A 20,618-nucleotide genomic window follows, 5' to 3' on the forward strand; every position below is an offset into this window, starting at 1 on the left:
AGCAAAGCAAATCAATACATTGGCCATATGGCCGTGTCTGAAAATGCATATCTGATTCTGAATCTGTAGTCTTATCACCTGTCTATCTGTCTTTTAGTTTAATTAGTCTTTTGGTGGTCTTTATTGTTTATTGCCTTGGTCAGAATTCTGAGATTTCTTTTTTTTTTTTTTAATAATTAATTTTTAGTTTTCAACATTCACTTCCACAAGAAATCGAGTTATAGATTTTCTCCCCATCTCTTCCCTTCCCCCAATCTATTCTCCCTTCTGTCACACAGTCTTCCCCCCACCTCCTTATCCCCTTCCATTTTCCTGTAGAGCAGGATCGATTTCTATACCCCATTGCCTATATATCTTATTTCCCAGTTATGTAAAAACAACTTTTTTGGGGGGGGTGGAGTTGAGGCTGGCAGGGTTAAGTGACTTGCCCAGGGTCACACAGCTAGTAAGTGTCAAGTGTCTGAGCTTGGATTTGAACTCAGGTCCTCCTAACTTCAAGGCCAGAGCTCAATCTACTGCGCCACCTAGCTGCAACAGTAAAAAATAATTTTTAACATTCGTTTTTAAAACCTTGAGTTCCATATTCTCTCTCTCTCTCCCCCTCCCTCCCCATCCACCCTCATTGAAAAGGCAAGCAATTTGATATAGGTTATACATGTGTAGTCATGCAAAGCACTTCCATAACAGAAAGTGAAAGACTAACTATAGTTGTAAAAGACTATATTTCCCTCCGTCCTATCCTGCCCCCCCATTTATTCTGTTCTCTCCTTTGACCCTGTCACGCCTCAAAAGGGTTTGTTTCTGATTACTCCCTCCCCCAGTCTGCCCTCCCTTCTATCATCCCCACTCTCTTATCCTCTTCCCACCTATTTTCCTGTAGGGTAAGATAGATTTCCATACTCAATTGAGTGTGTATGTTATTCCCTCCTTAAGCCAAATCTGATGAGAGTAAGATTCACTCGTTTCATCTAACCTCCTTCCCCTTCTCCTCCCTCCACTGTAAAAGTTTTTTCTTATCTCTTTTATGAGACATTTTACCCCATTCTGCCTTTCCCTTTCTCCTTCTTCCAGTACAATCCTATCACCCCTTAATTTTATTTTTTAGGTATCATCCCTTCATATTCAACTCACCCTGTGCCCTCTGTCTGTCTATACATATGTGTATGTGTATATGTATATGTATATTTTGTCCTATATTCCAGCATCCAACTACCCTAATAATTAGAAGGGTCTCTTGAGTTACAAATATCATCTTTCCATGTAGGAATGTAAACAGTTCAACTTTAATAAGTCCCTTATGATTTATCTTTCCTGTTTACTTTTTCATGCTTCTCTTGAGTCTCGTAATTGGAAGTGGAATTTTCTATTCAGCTCTAGTCTTTTCATCAGGAATGCTTAAAAATCCTTTCATTGAATTTCCATTGAATTTCATTCAATGTCCATTTTTTCCCCTGAAGGATTATACTCAGTTTTGCTGGGTAGGTGATTCTTAGTTGTAATCCTATCTCCTTTGACCTCCGGAATATCATATTCCAAGCCCTTCAGTCCCTTGATGTAGAAGTTGCTAAATCTTGTGTTATCCAGATTGTGTTTCCACAATACTTGAATTGTTTCTTTCTGGCTGCTTGCAATATTTTCTCCTTGAGCTGGGAACTCTGGAATTTGGCTACAATATTCCTAGGAGTTTTCCTTTGGGGATCTCTTTCAGGAGGTGATCGGTAGATTCTTTCAATTTCTGTTTTGCCCTCTGGTTCTCAAATATCAGGGCAGTTTTCCTTGGTAATTTCTTGAAAGATGATGTCTAGGCTTTTTTTTTGATCATGGCTTTCAGATAATCCAATACTTTTAAAATTATCTCTCCTGAATCTATTTTCCAGGGCAGTTGTTTTTCCAATGAGATATTTCACATTGTCTTTTATTTTTTCATTCTTTTGGTTTTGTTTTATAATTTCTTGAATTCTCATAGAGTCATTAGCTTCCATTTGCTCCATTCTGATATTTAAGGAATTATTTTCTTCAGTGAGCTTTTGGACCTCCGTTTCCGTTTGTCCAATTCTGTTTTTTTTTTTTAAGGTATTCTTCTCCTCACTGGCATTTTGGACCTCTTTTGCCATTTGGTCTAGTCTGTTTTTAAGGTATTATTTTCTTCAGCATCTTTTTGGGTCTCCTTTAGCAAGCCATTGACTCATTTTTATGATTTTCTTGCATTACTCTCATTTCTCTTCCAATTTTTCCTCTACTTCTCTTACTTGATTTTCAAAGTCCTTTTTGAGCTCTTCCACAGCCTGAGACCAATTCATATTTTTCTTGGGGGCTCTGGATGTAGGAGCTTTGACTTTGTTGTCTTCTTCTGGTTGTATGTTTTGATCTTCCTTGTCACCAAAGTAATATTCTGTGTTCTGAATTTTTTTCCCCTGCTAATTTTCCCAGCCAGTTCCTTGACTTTTTAACTCTTTGTTAAGGTAGGCTCTGCTTCCAGTGTGGAGGGTATACTGTCTCAAGCTTCAGGGGTTTTGTACAGCTGTTTTCAGAGATACTTCTAGGGACCTGTAAATCTTCAGTTCTTCCAAGGTGATGTGATTAAAGGTGAGGTGTTTACTCCTTTCCTGGCCTGTGCACTGGTCTCTGAGTGACACATGCACTCTTTTCTGCCCTGGAAATGAGAGGAGGGTTCTCTCCATTGCTGCCAAAAGCTCTGCCATGCCAGTGCTCATCCTCACTCCAGGACAGGACCCAGATCCAAGCATGGGCACAGCAAGAGAATCGTGCCTCAGAGCCAGCAAAGAGATCTCCGAAAACAGCTGCCACTGCCCTGGGGCTGCACTAGTGTCACAGCTGGACTGGGCTCCTCTCTTACCCAGGTCCAACAGACCTTTCCCACTGACCTGCTGAGTTGTCTTTGGTGTTTATGGGTTGAGAAGTCTGGAAACCTCCACAGCTGCCTGTGATTCGGTGCCCTAAGGCCTGGGTTTGCTGGGGAGCCTGTGTTTGCCTGTGTGGCCCATGCTGAGCTGTGCTCCTCTCCCAGCCAGGCGTAACAGACCTTTCCTGTCAACCATCCAGGTTGTCTTGGGCTGGAAATTTGTTTCATTCCGTCCTTTTTGTAGGTTCTGCTGCTCTAGAATTTGTTTAGAGTCCTTTTTTACAGGTATTTGGAGGGGTTTGACGGAGGACTTAAGTAAGTCACTGCTTTTAATCCATCATCTTGGCTTCACCCTCTGAGACCTTTCAAAGCTATTTTCCTTCACATTTTTATTGCCATAATTATAATTCTGTATCATCTTGTGCAGATCTTCTTTTGTTTCTCTGTCCTACTAATCATTTCGTATATCTTAGTAACGTTCATTAATGGAGTTTGGCAAAACCCCTTGCGGCTTTGTTTTTTTTTTTTTGGATAATCAGGTTGCTATGGATAGTTTATATGTTTGTTAATAAAGTTTCATTGCATTAAAAAATGTAAAAACCATTCTTAGCTGACAGTTAAAACAGGCTGTTCATAGTTTGCCTATCCCTGCAGTACACTCAAACACCACAATTTATTGATCTCCTCCCCAGCTGATAAACACCCATTTTAGTCCAGTTTCTTGCTACAACAAAGGGCTATTACAAATATTATTGTATGCATGAGTCCTTTCCCTCCCTCTGTACTTGACCTTCATTGGGAATGCCTAGTCGTGGTTTTGCTGGGTCAGAAGATATATAGTTTAATGACGCTAGGGTATAGTTTCAAATATTGTACAGAATAGTCCACAACTGTAATGATTTAGAACGCTTTTTCATATGGTTACATTTCTTCATTTTAAAATTGCCTTTTCATATCTTTTGCCTGCTTATATATAGTGGGGAATGGCTCTTTTTCTTACAAATTTGTTTCAGTTCTTTGTATATCTTATTTACTGTTAGGTGCTTTTACCTAAGAAATTTGCTAAGATTATTTTTTACAAATAATTGTTTTCGGGGGCAGCCAGGTGGTGCAGTGGATAGAGCACCTGGTCCTGGATTCAGGAAGACCTGAGTTCAAATTTGGCCTCAGACACTTGACACTTAATAGCTGTGTGACCCTGGGCAAGTCACTTAAACCCCATTGCCTCTCCCCCCCCACCCAATAAATAAATAAATGTTTTCCCTCTTATTTTAATGTTATTTTTTTATTGAATATACATAGGCTTTTCACTTTTATGTAATCAAAACTGTCCATTTTATCTTTTATGATCACCTCAATCCCTTATTTTAGGTAAGAATTGCCATACATAGTTGTTGAAGATATTTTCTAATTTGTTTATGATTTGACCCTTTTTATTTAGATCATGGATCCAACTGGAGTTTTTTGTGGTGTAAGTTGTGCAGTGTTAGTCTGACTGTTTTTCATTCTTCCTAGTGCTTTTTGTCAAATAGGAGGTCCTTGCTCAAGTAGTTGGTGCCCTTGGATTTATCAAATATAATATGCTAATATATTTTATTCCTTCTCAGCTTTGTTTACCTAATTTATTCCATTCATCAGCTTTTTGAATAGTTTGATGAATATTTCAAATGTGAAAATTTTGTTGAAAATTAATTATTAGTGTAGCTTGAGACTTTTTCCTTCATTGTTCCTTTTGCTCTTCTTGACCTTTTGTTGCTACGGATGAATTGTTACCTTTTTATCTAGTTTTACAAAGTAACTCTTTTGTAGTTTGATTGCTGTGATGCTAAATGAGTAAATTAAGCAGTGTTGTTATTTTGATTAGATTAACTCATTATCTCAGATAAGCAAATGATCAAAGGATATGAATAGGCAGTCATCAAAGAAATTCAAGATGTCAACTAGTATATGAAAAAAAAACTCCCAAATCATTAATAGAAAAATGCAAATTAAACATTTCTAAGGATGTGTCTTCCTCCATTTGGCAAAGATGACAAATAAAACAAAAACAAATTTTGGAGAGATTATAGGACATGAGGTACCTTAGATGCAGTGGAGCTATAAATTGGCATGACCATTCTAGAAAACCATTTGGAACTATTCCCCCAAAGTTGTGACCCAGAGAATTTGATGCTAGGCCTATGCCCAAAAAAGGAACTCAAAAACATAAAGGATTCATGAACCAAAATACTCACAATAGCTCTTTTTGTAGTGGTAAAAAAAATAGTAACTACAAAGGAACTCAAATTGGGGAATCGTTGAACAAAATATAATATATAGTATGGTATGAAATGTCATTGCACAATAAGAAAATATTTTTTAAAAAATGGTTACAGAGAACCAGTGCAGAACACAGTGAGAATTCTAAGCTTTTAAAAGCTATTTCTCTTTACAGTGTTATTGTTAATTGTATAAATTCTTCTGGTTCTGTTTGATTGGCCACGGTTCTAGAGTACTCATGATGAAATATACTACCTACTTGCTAGTACAGGTGATCAACTCAAAATGTACTACAAGACATGCAATTTTAGGATGTAGCCAATACAATAATTTGTTTTACTTTACTATTTATATGTGGTACAAGGATTGTTTTTTAATTGGAGAGAGAATAGATGGGAGAGAAAAGACAGCTAGTAATAGGGTTAGTAGAAAGACCAAAAGGCATTACAGAAAAGCAGGATGATTTTAAAAGTTAAATGTAGAATTTATTGTGTGCCTAAAAAAAAAAAATGAAACCCTATATAAATGGGATTCATAGTTTCATGTATAATATTCTCTTCTAACAGTATATTTAGAAATGCACATTTGATTCAGTGTTTAAGTTCAGAATGAAAAGAAATGAAAATAAAATATTTTATTAGCTTGGCCAAACCATAAAGAATTATTATTTCTTCAATTATTTAAGACTTTTATTTTTGTAAAGAGTACTTTGTAGTTATCATCATGTAAGTCCTGAGTATATCTTGGTAAGACGACTACCAGATAATTTATATAAGATCACAGACAAAGTATTGTCCATTGTGCTCACTGTTAATAAATGTAGTTCCTGAAATCTTTGATGTGGCAGTAAGATAAGGAAAATAAGTTGAAGGAATACATGTAGGCAAGGAAGAAACAAAATCACTGGTATTTGTAGATGATTTTATTGTTCACTTAAAGGATCCTTCAGATTCAACTAAAAATTAATTGAAATAAATAATACCTTCTGTTAAAATAGTAGAATATAAAATAAACCCATAAAAATTATCAGCGTTTCTGTATATTATTAACGAAATCCAATAGGAAGAGAGAGAAATTCCATTCAAAGTAACCACAGTTTATCATGGAAATCTTGTAGCTAGTACTTGATTGATTACCTACTACTTCAGGTACTGCTACTTCAGTTTTCAGGCAGTTTTTCATTTAGTTCAGACTTCTGATATTGATTCTCCAATGACTTTCGTGTGTGACAAAAGCTACTGCTAGGCTTCTGTGATTACTTAGTTTATCTTGACTTTCAGATTCTACAGAATGAGAATTTTACCACCATCATTACATCCCCTCTGACTGAGACTAGTGGCAATAATAGGACTTCCAGCAGGGAAAAGATACCTCTCTGGAGGGAAAATACATGACAGCTCTCTATCTAAAAACAGAAGGTTCTGTTTTTTAGAAGTTTTTAAAAGGTTTTTAGAAGTGATAATTCTAAGTATGATATAATTTCTTTTTTGTCCCTTTATAGTATCTAAATCCCTTTATAGTATCTAAAATAAGGCTCTGTATGCAGCAGGTGCTCATTAAATACTAATATTGTCATTAAATACTAGATATTGTCAAAAACTGGTACATGGGGTTGCTATGTGGTTTAGAAATTGGCAGTGTGTTTAAACCTGAGATGTTTCATATTTGCCTTGTCGTTTATTAGTTTGACTTTTAAAAGGTCTTTTTCAAAATTGCCTTTTACTTGATTCCTTGTATATTACTGACCATGCTAAGAAAAACTAGGAAGTACATTTCAGTTTTGAGTCTAAACCTGTGATTTCATCAGTGTGAGAAACTTTGAATGTGAAAACTCCCTCTAACTTGTGCAAATCCTCGACTAGTCTGTTAAATTAGAGCCTTAGAGCATTGCCTAGGGACGTGGATTTGTTAAGTGATTTGCTTATAGTCAAATAGCTAAGTGGCACAGTGGATAGAGCACTGGACTTGGAACTCATCTTCTTGAGTTCAGATCCAGCCTCAGGGCTGTATGACTCTGGGCAAGTTGGTTAACCCTTTTTGCTTTACTTCCTCTGTAAAATGAGCTAGAGAAGGAAATGGCAAATCAGTCCAGTATCTTTGCCAAGAAAACCCCAAATGGGGACACAAAGAGTTGGACACAATCTGAAAAACGACTTAAAAACAGTACATTCACATACTCAGTTGCATCATTGAGTGAACTTCAACTTGTCTTCCTAACCATAAGGACCCTCGCCACAGTGACACTTCGTCTCCATCTCATGTATAGATAGAACATTTTACTACTGTTTATTAGAGGTGTAGATGAATATTCAACTCTTAACCCAAAAATTGACTCTCACTAAGAACATCTGTGTTTAATTACTGGGGAAAAGTTTGGCCTGATAAAAACAAAATAAAATTGTCCTAATTAGAATGAGAAAGTGGATAATTTTTGTACATTAAACCTTAGTTGAAAAATTAAATAAATTAAAAGTATTAGACAAGTTTCTCTTCATTTTTCTACAAAGATGTTACATACACAGTAAATATTATTAGAGTTTACTCTTCTATTTATTACTTCCTGAAAATCTTAAACACTGTGACATCACAGTAACCTATTTTGGAAGTTAGAATGATGTCACAGAGGACCAGCTTTACAGAACAGTAGAACTGTCAACTCTCTCGCATCAAATCCCTTTTCTCCATTCACACAGCTCCTTCCCCCTTCATTCACTTCCTCATCACATCTCTCCTAAGCTGTATCAACAGCCTCCTAAAGAATGTCTCTGCCTCAAGTCATTTCCCACTCTAGGTAACCCTGCATGCTGCTACCAAAGTGATTTTGCCAATCTGACCATGTGACTCATATTCAACCAACCCCAGTGGCTTTCTCTTGCTTATAGGATAAAATATAAGCTTCCTTGCTTAGCTCTTCAAGTCCTCTTTCTCTCTGCAAAAGAAATGATGCCAATTATCTATGATTTTCTGACTAATATATTGCCACATCTGGCACTTTAGTTCTCTCTTGCTGTGTACAGTATTCTCTAAATCTTGTACCTTACCTGGGGAGCCATTAACCCCATGTCATTTATCCCTACCATTGTCCCCTATTGGCAACGCTTTTGAAATTTTTTTCAGTTTTATGATGGAAGTTCGTAGGAGTCTATGCTTCAGTGTGTAAAGTTTTACTTTCCAGGGAGCTTTTCAAGAAAACATTTTCTTTCTTTACATTAAACTTAGTGGTCTGTCAGAATAAATTTCCCACAGTTACCCAATATGGTTTTAATATTTTGTTAATGTATGTATGCAGATCTCAATATGTAAGATTAAAAAGCCAAATGATTAATTTTTATTTTAATTTTGTTTGTTAGAGTAAATGTACTTTGAAATAAAAAGTTGCCTTTTTCATTAATTATATGTTGTTAGTTTGTCATTTTCTCTTTTTCTTTTTAAAGATACCAGTATTTTTTGCAAATTAAACAAGACATTCTTACTGGAAGGTAAGCTGTGTTTGAATCCTGTGGTAAAATTATTTTTTTAAATTTTCTGATTAGTTACATAAGTATTCTGACATCTATAGTTTTATGTTTAAAATTTATCAGAATGCAAAATCTTAAATATTATTCTGTTCCTCTCTTTAATTTAAAAATAGTTGATGTTTCTGTAGGGTTTTAAAGTTTGCAAAGTGATTTATATACATTATCTCTGTCCAGATTCTCTATGACACTTTCTTCTCTTCACTCTCCACACTCTTTCTCATTAATGTCACCAATTCCCATGGTTTTTAATAATTATCTCTATGCAGATAACACATCTTTCTATACAGCCTTATTCTGTCCATTGAATTCTAGTCCAATATCACCAACTTCCTATTAGACATTTTCAACTAGATGTTCGAGAATTACCTCAAACTCAACATGTCTTAAACCAAATCATTTTTTTCTTTCCAAAACCTATCCCCTCTACCAAACTTTCCTATTTTTTGAAAGTACCACACTTCCATTGTCCCAACTTTATAACCTAGTTACTGTCCTCAATTCCTCATTCTCCCTCACCCCACATATCTAGTCAGTTACCAAATTTTAAGTTCTTCCTTTCACTCCTTCTCTTTATTTATATGACCACCACCCTAGTTCATGCACTCATCACCCATCTCCTGTTTATTTCAGCAGCCTTTTAATTGGTTTCCCTATCTCAAGTCTCTCACCACTGTAGGGCATCCTCCATAAATCTACCAAACTGATTTCCTCAAACACACATCTTAACCATATTTGTCCTCTACTCAGTGAATTCCACTTGCTCCTTGAGATCAAATATAAACTAGTCTATTTGGCTATTAAAGCCCTCCACAACCTGGCTCCACCTTATCTTTCTAATCTCATTGTACATTATTCTTCTCACACTCTGTGGTCCAGTGATAATGGCTTCATCTCCCAAGTACTCCATTTCCTATCTCCTTGTCTTTGTGCTGACCATCTCCTATCCCTGGAATACGTTCCTTCTTTACCACTACTTCCCAGAAGCCATCTCTTCCTTCAAGAATAACCTTCTGTACAAAGCCTTTTTTGATTCCTCCCCCAACTTCTAATGCCCACCTAATTTGTATGTATTCTTTATATGCTTATATGTATGGATGTGTGTGGATGAATAGATAGAGAAATGGAAGGATGGATGTTGTCACCCCTGTTAGAATGTAAGCTGTTTGAGAGTAGAAATTGTTTCATTTTTTTTAGATCTTTATCTCCAGCACTGACCACTTTGCCTAGCTAGAACATAATAGGTGCTTACTAGATTTTATTAGTTGATTATTTGATCTTGTTTGACGACCCCTTCCCCCCACAGCAAAACTGTCAAGTAGGTGCTATTCACATCCCCATTTTATAGGTGAGACTGGGGATAAGAGATGTTAATCAACTTGCCCAGGATCTTGCAGCTATTAAGTATCTGACACCAAAATCAAACCCAGGCCTTGCCAACTTCAAATCCATCCCTCTTGTCCACTGCACCAGTATAAAAATGTTATAACAGAATAAATAATGCACATACTGCCTGCTACCTGCGACAGAAAAAGCATTACCAAAATTTTAAAAGACCAAACTATGACACTTTATTAAGAGTGCCTCCCATCATCTTTGATAACATTCAAGCTAGACTGATCTAATGCTAGCCACTTGGCAACCTTACATGCACAATGGTGTGGTTATTGTCTTCAGAAGTTCACATTTAGAAAGAGATGAGGAAAGCACAATATGGATTTTACCAAAGAGTCTTAAGAAAGTATTCTTGTTTTGAAGCTAAAAATTAAAGACTGAGTCTCTCGAAATTCAAATCAGTATTTTGAAATAGAAATATAAATACTGTGAGGATTTTTAAAAGATTGTAATAAATATCTTCTCCTTTTATCAGATTGCCCTGTCCTTATAATACTGCTGCCCTTTTGGCTTCCTTTGCTATTCAGTGTAAGTATTGTAATCATATATTTACCTAACATTTTTCAGTCTCCCAAACTAGAAAATAATACATAGTTGTGTTTTTTTCCCTTTGTCTCATGTGTATTAGGTTCCCAATATTTTATTCATAGTAAGCACTTAATGAATGTTTTTCATTGATTCATTTTATGTTCTTAGTGTCCTACAAAATCATTACCCTATTAAAAAAACCCAACAGATTTTTCAATACGAAAACCAGTGAAATATACCTTAAGATTAAGGTAAAATGTAGGTTGAAGAATAACATGGACAGATACTTGTTATTTGCCATAGTGAAATTTTTTTCCTTACAAAAATTATTTTAATTCCTATATAGTTGTATTAAATAAGAGATTCATCTCTAAATTAAAATGTGAGTATTTTCTTTTGGCAGCTGAATTGGGAGACTACGACCATTCAGAAAACTTGCCAGGCTACCTCTCTGATTATTCTTTCATCCCTGGTCAGCCTCCAGACTTTGAAAAAGAAATCACAAAATTGCATCAGCAACATATGTAAGTTTAGAATTTGTACTTATTTAGTGAAATCGGAGTAATTTGTGTCTTTTTATTAACTACAGTTATTATGGTGCTGCACAGATACTTTAAAATCTGTTGAGTTTGTACACATTATTTAAAATGTCACCATTTAAAAAAGAATGCTAATAGAGATAAAACAGGCAATTTGTATAAAATTGAAAATAAATGCACAAAATAAATGCAGTTAAATTTAGAAGGGAAACAGCTAACTTTTTTTTAAAGTATTTTTAATAAATTTATGACAAAGGATTGATACCTCAGATATGTAGGTAATTGATTCAAATATATATGAAAAAGAGCCATTTCCAATTAGAAAAAGGTATGAATAAGCAGTTTAGAAAAAGAAGAAATGCAAGATATCAATAACCAAATGGAAAAATGCTCCAAATCACTAATATTAAAAGAAATTGTAAGTTAAAACAACTGAGATTAAGCCTTATACCTGTCAGAATGATGCAGATGGCCAAAGAGGATAAACACAATTATGAGAAAGGCTGTGGGAGAGCAGGCCTACCATTGCACTGTTGCTAGACCTGTGGAATGCTCCAAGCTTCCTGGAAATCAATTTGAAGCTTAATCTAAAATGTCACTAAACCATTCATACTCTTCCCCAAAAAGACTTTTTCAAAAAGGGGAAAGACCTATATGTACAAATATTTATGGTAACACTTTTGTTTTAGGAAAGAACTGGAAATAAAATGAGGCATCATTTGAGAAGTGATAAAACAAATCCAACATCACTTCTAACATACCAGCTTTATTTAAACAAAAATATTCTTTTACGCAGTTTAAAGTTGATAGTTTTTAAATAAATGCATCATTTACTTCAAATATTTATATATACTCTTAACAAAGTATGATGGAATATAATGGACATTTCATATCATTCCTCATTAGCAGTTATTTGCAAGTTCTTGGTTTTCTTTTTTACAGAACCAAGAAGAAAATAAAGAAAAAAAATATTAAGTGATGCTAAATTTATAAGTAACATTATTTTTTTTAAGATATAATTTTCACTGCATGTTATCTTTGTAGATTTTCAAGTAAAATATTTGTGACACTTAACTATTGTTGCATAAATGTTTTTTTTGGTTAAGCTATAATTTAAAATCAAATTGTGTATTGTTGTTTCATTTTTGTATATGATAGCAAGCAAGCAATGTAAGACTAATGGGAGAACTAAGAAAAGTAACCCTCTATCGCTTTGCTAAATCTATATTTTATATAATATATTATATATGTTAAACAATATAAATACATATTTTGCTATCTATAGTACCATATGTACATCCATGGGATGAAAAAAATATAATGGATAAGTTCTTTCTGGACACTTGGTGTTGTCCTGTTCAGAAATTTGTATTCTAAAAGACAGTCTAGGGGGCAGCTGGTGGCACAGTGGATAGAGCACCGGCCCTGAAGTCAGGAGGACCTGAGTTCAAATCCGACCTTAAACCAGACACTTGACACTTACTAGCTGTGAGACCCTGGGCAAGTCACTTAACCCCAATTGCCTTAAAAAAGAAAAAAAAAATGTTTCAAAGACAGCCCTACGTAGAAAAATAACTTTTAGATAACTTGACAAATACAAATGTATAGATTTTTTAATACACCTGATTTTTAGAATTTCGTAAAAATGTAAAGTCTCAAAAAGGTTTATATAGTTGGGTGGACACTAAAAGTAGACGCTAAAGTATTTTTTTAATTACTTGATTTTTGGGAAGATATTTTTGAAATAGTTGTCTACTTAATATATTTAGACATTGTCAGTAAATCTGATATAAGTGCATTTTTCAGGTAAATGAAGCTTATGTGCCCATTAAAAATTTCTTAATCATTTGAACTGAAATCTTTCTAAGATAGGATTTTTCTTGAAGATTCAAGATCATCTTTATGACCCTTTAGTCGTTATACAGTACTATGATATATTAATTTTCCTTATATCCTTCCTTGGAAGGTGCCTGTCAGTTGTCATTTATCCTTGTTTCTGCCTCTATGCATTTTCCTTCCTAGTTTATGGCTTTTAATATGCTGTTGATTGAAGCATCTGATAATTAGGGTTGCTAAAATTACATATAATCTCTGAATGGAAATCCACAGTGGCATAGTTTTAAGGCATTGTTTTCTTTTATTCCATACACCCTCATTTTAACTTGACTATTTCTTTGTAAATTCTGTCTCTGATGTTCACTGCCTATGTGACCACAGGCAAGTCATTTAATCTTTCTGGATCTCAGTTTCTTTATCTGTAAAATAAGGGTGTTGGGCTAAATGGCTTCTGAGGTCTTTTCTCGCTCTAATAGATCCATGGCTGTGAGTGCCTAAAACACAGTAATGGCCCTTACTGTTCTTTAACTTATATTGAAGCTAGGTATTTTAGCAGCCAAGGCCTTTTAAAAAACAACAACAAAAACCTTCCTGGTTCTTAAGTGTTCCAGTAGTTGAGATTTTCACATTAGGATGAGTGTAGTTTCGTTCTATACAAGATTAAATTTGTCATTAAATGATAATCATAGGAGGCTCAAATAAATTTTAAGTATCAAGGCATTTTTAAATTTCTTGGAAAATATCATATATACAAAGCATATCTATATTTGAGACTTAGCTGATTTTTAATCTAGTGTTGTTCTTACAGAGGCTTATCTCCTGCAGAAGCAGAATTCAATTATCTCAACACAGCTCGAACCTTAGAACTATATGGAGTTGAATTGCACTATGCAAGGGTAAGTGAGGATGAAATATTAATATTCTTAAGTTACACTTCTTTATTTAGTCTAAAGATTTTTTTTATATTAGTAGGAAAAAAATAAATTTTTTTGTCAGAGGATAACATTAAAGTGTTCAGAGTACTTGCATTGAACATTTTACTTGTCGTATGCATGTGTTTTTATTCCGTTTAGCATTGGTTTTGACATGAGCTTCAAATGTAATACCCGCTGAAGCAGACAAGAGAAAGTTCATTTCTTCCATGATAAACAAAAACTCAATCTGAAAAGATTGTAGAAACATTTTTTTTTCAGATAGATTTAATTCTTCCTTTTCTGTATACTTTCCTGAGGCATACAATGCTGAAAACTTTGTCAGTAATTTTAATGTAATAATCTTAAATTGAAAGATGTGAGATTAGAGATGATCTTTGAGATCTGTTTTATGATTCTATGCATTCAACTCTTCTCATTTAGGTCCATATGGTTATTCTTTTTGTTTGCTGTACTTAACTAATATATCAGATGAATTCCAAATTATCTACATTTTGCAGAAGAATAAGATTTTTTTTGACTTGGTTATATCTAAAAATTAAATATAGCCTCCCTGCCACATGTATTCTAACTCCTTCTTTCCTTTTTCCTTATGTTAACTTTTGCTTCTTTCTCAAACCTATGGTCTCTTCCCCACAAGTCTACTAGTACACATCTGTCAGATTCCTTTCATAAAGTTCATTCATCTCCCTCTTTAAGAAACAGATTTGAGGTCTAGTGGCAGAGCTATGGAGACTCATAATCACATTCCATTGTTTTCTGTTGATTTTATTGTTTTGTTTTGTTTACTAGGCAGTGGGGTTAAGTGACTTGCCCAGGGTCACACAGCTAGTAGATGTCAAGTGTCTGAATCCAGATTTGAACTCAGGTCCTCCTGACTTCAGGGCTGGTGCTCTATCCATTGCGCCACCTAGATGCCCCTTTTTCTATTGATTTTTAATAAAGTTTTATTTTGTAGAAAAATTTAGCTTTGAAATCTCTTATCAGATAAGGTGCGCTCTCTCCCATATGTCAGAATTTTAAGACTCTACCACAGGAAGATATTATGTCAAGATCTTGAAATCAAGAAAAGTGTTAAATAGGGAAATAAGTTGTGATTGTTATGGAAGATGTCCTTTATAAGATCCTAATAAAAGAAGGATTTCTAATTTATAGTGAGATTCTGCAGATGCTGTTTATAATTAACATCAAACTAGTTGCTTGGAATCACTACAAAGCTTCCTTTGTAATACTACTAGTCACATGAAAGAAATGGTCATCTAGCCTGAGAAAAACTTAGTGGATGAAAATTGTGTCCTGCCAAGATTGTAACTCAACCTTCACATTAGTCCATTGGTTTGTGTAATCTTGAACAAACACTACAGTTTGACAATTAGCTAGAATTGGAATGGAGTTAGAAGGAGATTGTACTGAATGGAAATGGGGAAACTGGCAAGAGTTCAGCTTTTTAATACTAGTACAATAAGAATCACTCGGCTAGTGAATATAAAAGGTAGTAATAGATCTTAAGTCTCCAGACTCCAAGTGCATCACTGATGTTATACTCCCTCTAGAATATTCTGCCACTGCTATTATGTGTCTGATCTCAGAGGACTTAAAATTACAGATAATTTAAGGGATAACAGAAAGGTACCTACAGGGTATAGGATGTTACTAAGGAAAAGAAGTGGCATAAAACATTTATGGGAGAGCATGAGCAACAATCACATAGATGGTAAGAAGTACAGGAGTTGAAATCTGTGTTGGTAAGGGAATTACATAGTGTTAAAATCATGGAACTTTCATGTGGGGCTATCTCCTTTTCCTTTAGCCATATTCTCTTGTTTTTAATCAACTCTTGAGAATTTGTTGAGATATGGCATACATAGTGGTTAACATTTGTGTGACTAGATATTGTTTACTTTTTATTTTAATAAAATTGAAAGTAAAGTTAGAAATATACTTTTTAAAAGGTTTTCATTTGGGAAATCCTCTGAATTCTAAATAACTGTCATAAATTAAGGCAATGAAGTAATCATAGTTTCAGACCTCAGCAGTTTTCATGAAATATTTTTGGATCTTTAAGAGAACATGAAGTCATGTGTTGGTTTTGAATTTATAACTTGAATGATACCCCTGAAACTCTTGCTTATTTATTAAGTACATTATTTTTTATTCTTTAGGATGAAGCAATATAAAGTAGTTTTATAAAATACATTTTTGGAATATTACCATGATGTATAATATGATTTATTTTCATCTAAATCACAAGATCAAAGGAGATTAAATTTCAAAGTGAGAGGCTGGGCTTTGAATGTGAAAGTTAAATCTGAGTCAATCATTCAAAAACTTATCTAGTCAACTTGAAGAAAAATGATGTCAGTGAACTGAGTAACTTTTATGTGAAAAAGACATGGTGAGAGAAATTCCAAAAATGAGATCATAATCAGCCAGTCATCAAGATAAAGAACTCAGTAGCAACAGTGTAGTTGTGGTAAGAATGAATATGCAAAGAGAAAGCTGTCTTGGTTCCAGCAAATATGAAAAGTAAATGAGTACAAGTAAGAAAGTTTTACTATCTGCCTTCATTATGAAAAAAGTAAAAATCTGGAAGGTTGAAATAGTAATTCATAGAAATTAATAGTTTATAATTCTTCTAAGCTTATAAATACATTCCTTCCTCATTTCCACCTCTCAGAATTCTTGAATTCCTTTAATCAATCAAGAGGCATTGATTAAACACATAAATATGTTGCCAGACAATATAAAACGCTCTAGGGATACAGTAAAACAAAAAAAGTAGAATAATACCTTTCATCAAGGAATCTGCCCTCTAGCTAGAGGAGAAGTAGGGAGAAGGCATTAGCATCTAGGTGGGATCAGGAAAGGCTTTATTTAGAATGTGACACTTGAAGGTGAAGGACACTAGGGATTCTAAGAGGCAGAAGTGAAGATGTGGTGCCATCTCTTTCTCTCTATTATTATCATCCAGTATTGTCATCAGATGGGCAGGAGTAGATTGTTATTAAAGGCTAATACTAAGGGAATATATTTGCTGTTAATAAATGTCAATGTGTACTAATCTTTATTACTGTCTTCTTATTACTTGTTGTTAACTAGTCTCTACTCCTCTATACTTTTTCTTCTCTAGATTTTCATGACACTGCACTCTCCTGGTTTACTTCCTACCTGTCTGACCATTCCTTCTCTTTCTTTTACTGGCTTAGCCATACCACTAACCTCACTGTGGTTCTGTCATAAGCCCTTTTCTCCTTCTACACTCTCAACAACCTTATTATCTCTCATGGGTTTAACTATCATCTCTGTGTAGAAAACTCTCAGATCTATATGTCCAACCCCAGTCTCTTCCCTGTGCTTCTTCCCCACATCACTAATTGCATATTGAACATGTCAAACCAAATGTCTCCAGAGACATCTTAAATTCAACATGTCTAAAATTGAACTCATTATCATTCTCCCTCCCCTTTTCCAAACTTCTCTACTTCCTTCAAAGGTACTACTATCCTTCCAGTGTCTCAGGTTCATAATCTTAGACTATTCTCAACTGCTTACTCTTCTATATGCCATATATGCTATAAGTTGCCAAATCTTACCATATCAACCTTCACATCATCTCTTTCCTTTGACCCTCTCTCTCTCTCTTCTCCATGGCTACCACCTTAGAGCCCTCATTACCTCTCACCCAGTTTATTGTAACAGTCTCCCAACTAGGCTTCTCCCACTCCAGTACATCCTGCACACTACTCCCAAAGGAATTTTTCTTAAAATGTTTCTGACCATGTGACTCCCCTACTTAACTAACTCCATTGGCTTCCTATTGCTGTAAAGGATAAAATACAAATTCCTGTGTTTCACTTTTAAATCCCCATACAATTTGGCCTCAACCTACCTTGCCAGCCTCATTGGATATTAGTTCAAATCCTGAATTCTGCAACCCACCCTAACTGGATTCTCTCATGACACTCTGTCTCCTATCTCTGTGCCTTTGCACATGATCATGCTTGGAATGTGTTCCTGCCTACTTCTACCTCATAGCAACACTTTGTTATTTTAAGGTACAACTCAGACATCACCTGTTGCATGAAGCCTTTCCTGATCCCCCAACTGTTAGTGCCCTTCCTCCCTTTGTACCTTATTTAAAAACTACTTTGTGTATATGTATAAACTTCATGTTTATACTGTAAATATTTATTGTCTCTCGATTAGTATATAAGCTTATTTCATTCTTCCTACATGTATCCTTAGCAGTTGGCACATAGTAGTTGCTTAATAAATACCCAATGACTGTTTGACTTCATGAACTTCAGTAAGCTTTCTCAAACTTGGCAAAATGCACTAGACATTCTCAGTTGTACTTAGGTTAAGTATAAATTGATTAGATCATATTAAAAACAAAATTATTCTTTTCATATTCAGTTCCATTTTTATTCAGAAAAAAGTGTTTGCCGTGGAAGATAAAATGTTAAGTAAACTTGATAAAGTATTAACTTACATAATGCTTTTGTTCTTTAAGAATGATTATACTGTGCTACTAGACATATTAAAGAGAGAATCAAATAAACTTTAAAGTCTCTAGCATTTTTTCATTCAGTAAGCATTTAATTGTCTAATATGTACCAACCATTGTGCTAGGTACACAGAGACGTTAGTAAAACAGTCTGCTCTCAAGGAGCTTATATTCTCTTAGGAGGGGATGGGACACAACAAGAACACAAATCCTATTATCCACCTCCAGATGGATAACTGAAAGACTCAGGGTACAGAATGAAACCTTTTTTCCCTTTCTTTTTCTTGCCTGTTTTGGGGGAATATTGCTAATGGGAAAGATAAAATAAAATTGGATTAAAAAAAATTCTCTGTAGGATAGTCAGTCTTTACACAAGCATTTCATTTATCATCAGTTGTTCTGCTCACCTTTTTCCTGTCCTGATAGCCTCTGCTCCTAAAATTTGTAAAGTTAACTCCTTGCTGGTAACCCCTGGTAACCATTGGTAATGTTGCCCCTGGTAGCCATTGGTAACCCATTACTATTTCTGTTAGTGATGAAAGCAAGGAGCAGAAAGATTGGGAGCAGAACCTGGACTAACAGGAATCCTCACATGAAACTGATAAACAGGACTGAGATTAGTTGGTTCTATGGCCTTGGTGCCTTATAAAATCAGAAATAGAGCTAGAAAGAACCCAAATCTCATCATTACTTTCATACTACTTTGCTTCTCTTCTTTTACCCCCAAAAAAACAAAAAACATACAAGCAAAATAAAACCCTATATTAAAGTTTTTTAAAATGCGTTTTAGTACTTTACCATCTTTTATTTCTAGCATCCTTTCTTGTATACTAACTTAGTTTCCAAACTAGATTATAATCTCCCTGAGAACCTTTTTTTTTCCATTTCCCTCACCCTATAATATTTAATTTAGCAGCTCTTCCCTTTCTTCCTTGTCTCTATCCAATATCCAAGAGAAAAATTTATTTTTAATCCTTGTTAGCCAGTGGAAAACTAAATCGGGCCAGAACCAGGAAGGCTGATGTCCTTAACAGAAAAGCAGAATGTCCATGTGTTCTGGATTACATAAACTTCTATATAACAGACTTAAAGAATCTCAGATGTGTTAGGTACCTCAGTGGCCATCTAGTCTAACCAGACCAAGAGTTTCCTCTATAATATCTCCAACAAATTTCTAACCAAGGATCCCACTGCCTTCTGAGGCATCCTCTTCCATTTTTAGATAGTTTTAATTATTAATTCAGAAGTTTTTTTATTTATTTCAAAGCAAATTGCTGCTTTGTAATTTACTCACATTTTTCCTAGTTGTGCCCTTTAAAGCCAAGCAGAATGAGTCTAATCCCACTTCCATATGTTAGCCCATCAAATACTTAAAGACATTTTCTATATCTTTCTTCCCAAGTTCTTTATTCTCTAGTCTAAACATCCTTCCTTCATTTGATTCTCATAAGACATTATCTCAAGGCCCTTTCCTGTCCTGGTCACCCTCCTCTGAATGTCCTCATGCCTATCAATGTTCATCCTAAAACAAAGAACCCAGAACTGAAAATAGTACTGCAGATGTGGTGTGACCCAAGCAAAATATAGTAGTACTTCCAGCTCCTTAGTCCTGAGCATTGTACTTTTCCTAATGAAGCCAAAGAGAGGCAGCATCATGACATAGCAGATAAGGCTGGACTGGGAGTCAGAAAGACCTGCATCCTTTCTAACACTTAACTGGATATATGACCTTGGACAAATCAGCCTCTGTGTGTTTCAGGCAGCTCCCTAGGATTTAGATGATAAGTTCTAGTTGAGTTTATATAGAGTTAAAGCCAAGTAGAATTCTAGGGATAATCTAGTTTAACCCTCCCATTTTGAAAAAAAAAAAAAAAAAGGGCCCAGGAAGATGTTCAAGGTGACATCCTGGGTTGCTACAGGAACTTGTAATTTGCTGAGCTACCATTAGTGATCTTTGTAAAATCACAGAGAATGGAAATGTGTCACAAGGCTGCAGAAAAGTGAATGTCAAACTTTTTTATAATGAAGGAAGAGGGTAAAAACTTCAAACTGTAGTCCAGTGAGATTAATTCCTGTAAAAATTGTAGGTTTTTCATGCAAAAGATGGTTTGTAACATTTGAGACCTACCACAATTTAGTATAGAACAGGTCCTGTCATATTAACCTCATTTTCTTTTTTGATGGAGCATACTAAGTAAGACTTGGTAGACGAAAGAAATGCTGAAGATACAATATCCCTGGATT

General features: G+C 34.8%; 1 protein-coding gene across 3 annotated transcripts in view; it reads left to right on the forward strand.

Moving 5' to 3' along the window:
* PTPN4 (protein tyrosine phosphatase, non-receptor type 4) overlaps positions 1-20,618 on the forward strand; it is a 235,644-nt gene that overhangs the window by 127,055 nt on the left and 87,971 nt on the right. For all 3 annotated transcript variants that reach the window (XM_027854730.1, XM_027854728.1, XM_027854729.1), the window contains exons 6-9: positions 8,557-8,601; positions 10,508-10,560; positions 10,964-11,084; positions 13,744-13,831. In XM_027854730.1, coding sequence (XP_027710531.1) covers positions 8,557-8,601; positions 10,508-10,560; positions 10,964-11,084; positions 13,744-13,831 — 307 coding nt within the window. The remainder of the gene's footprint in view (positions 1-8,556; positions 8,602-10,507; positions 10,561-10,963; positions 11,085-13,743; positions 13,832-20,618) is intronic.

This window comes from Vombatus ursinus, unplaced genomic scaffold (genome assembly GCF_900497805.2).
Source record: "Vombatus ursinus unplaced genomic scaffold, bare-nosed wombat genome assembly UNPS02010548.1, whole genome shotgun sequence".
NCBI lineage: Eukaryota > Metazoa > Chordata > Mammalia > Diprotodontia > Vombatidae > Vombatus > Vombatus ursinus.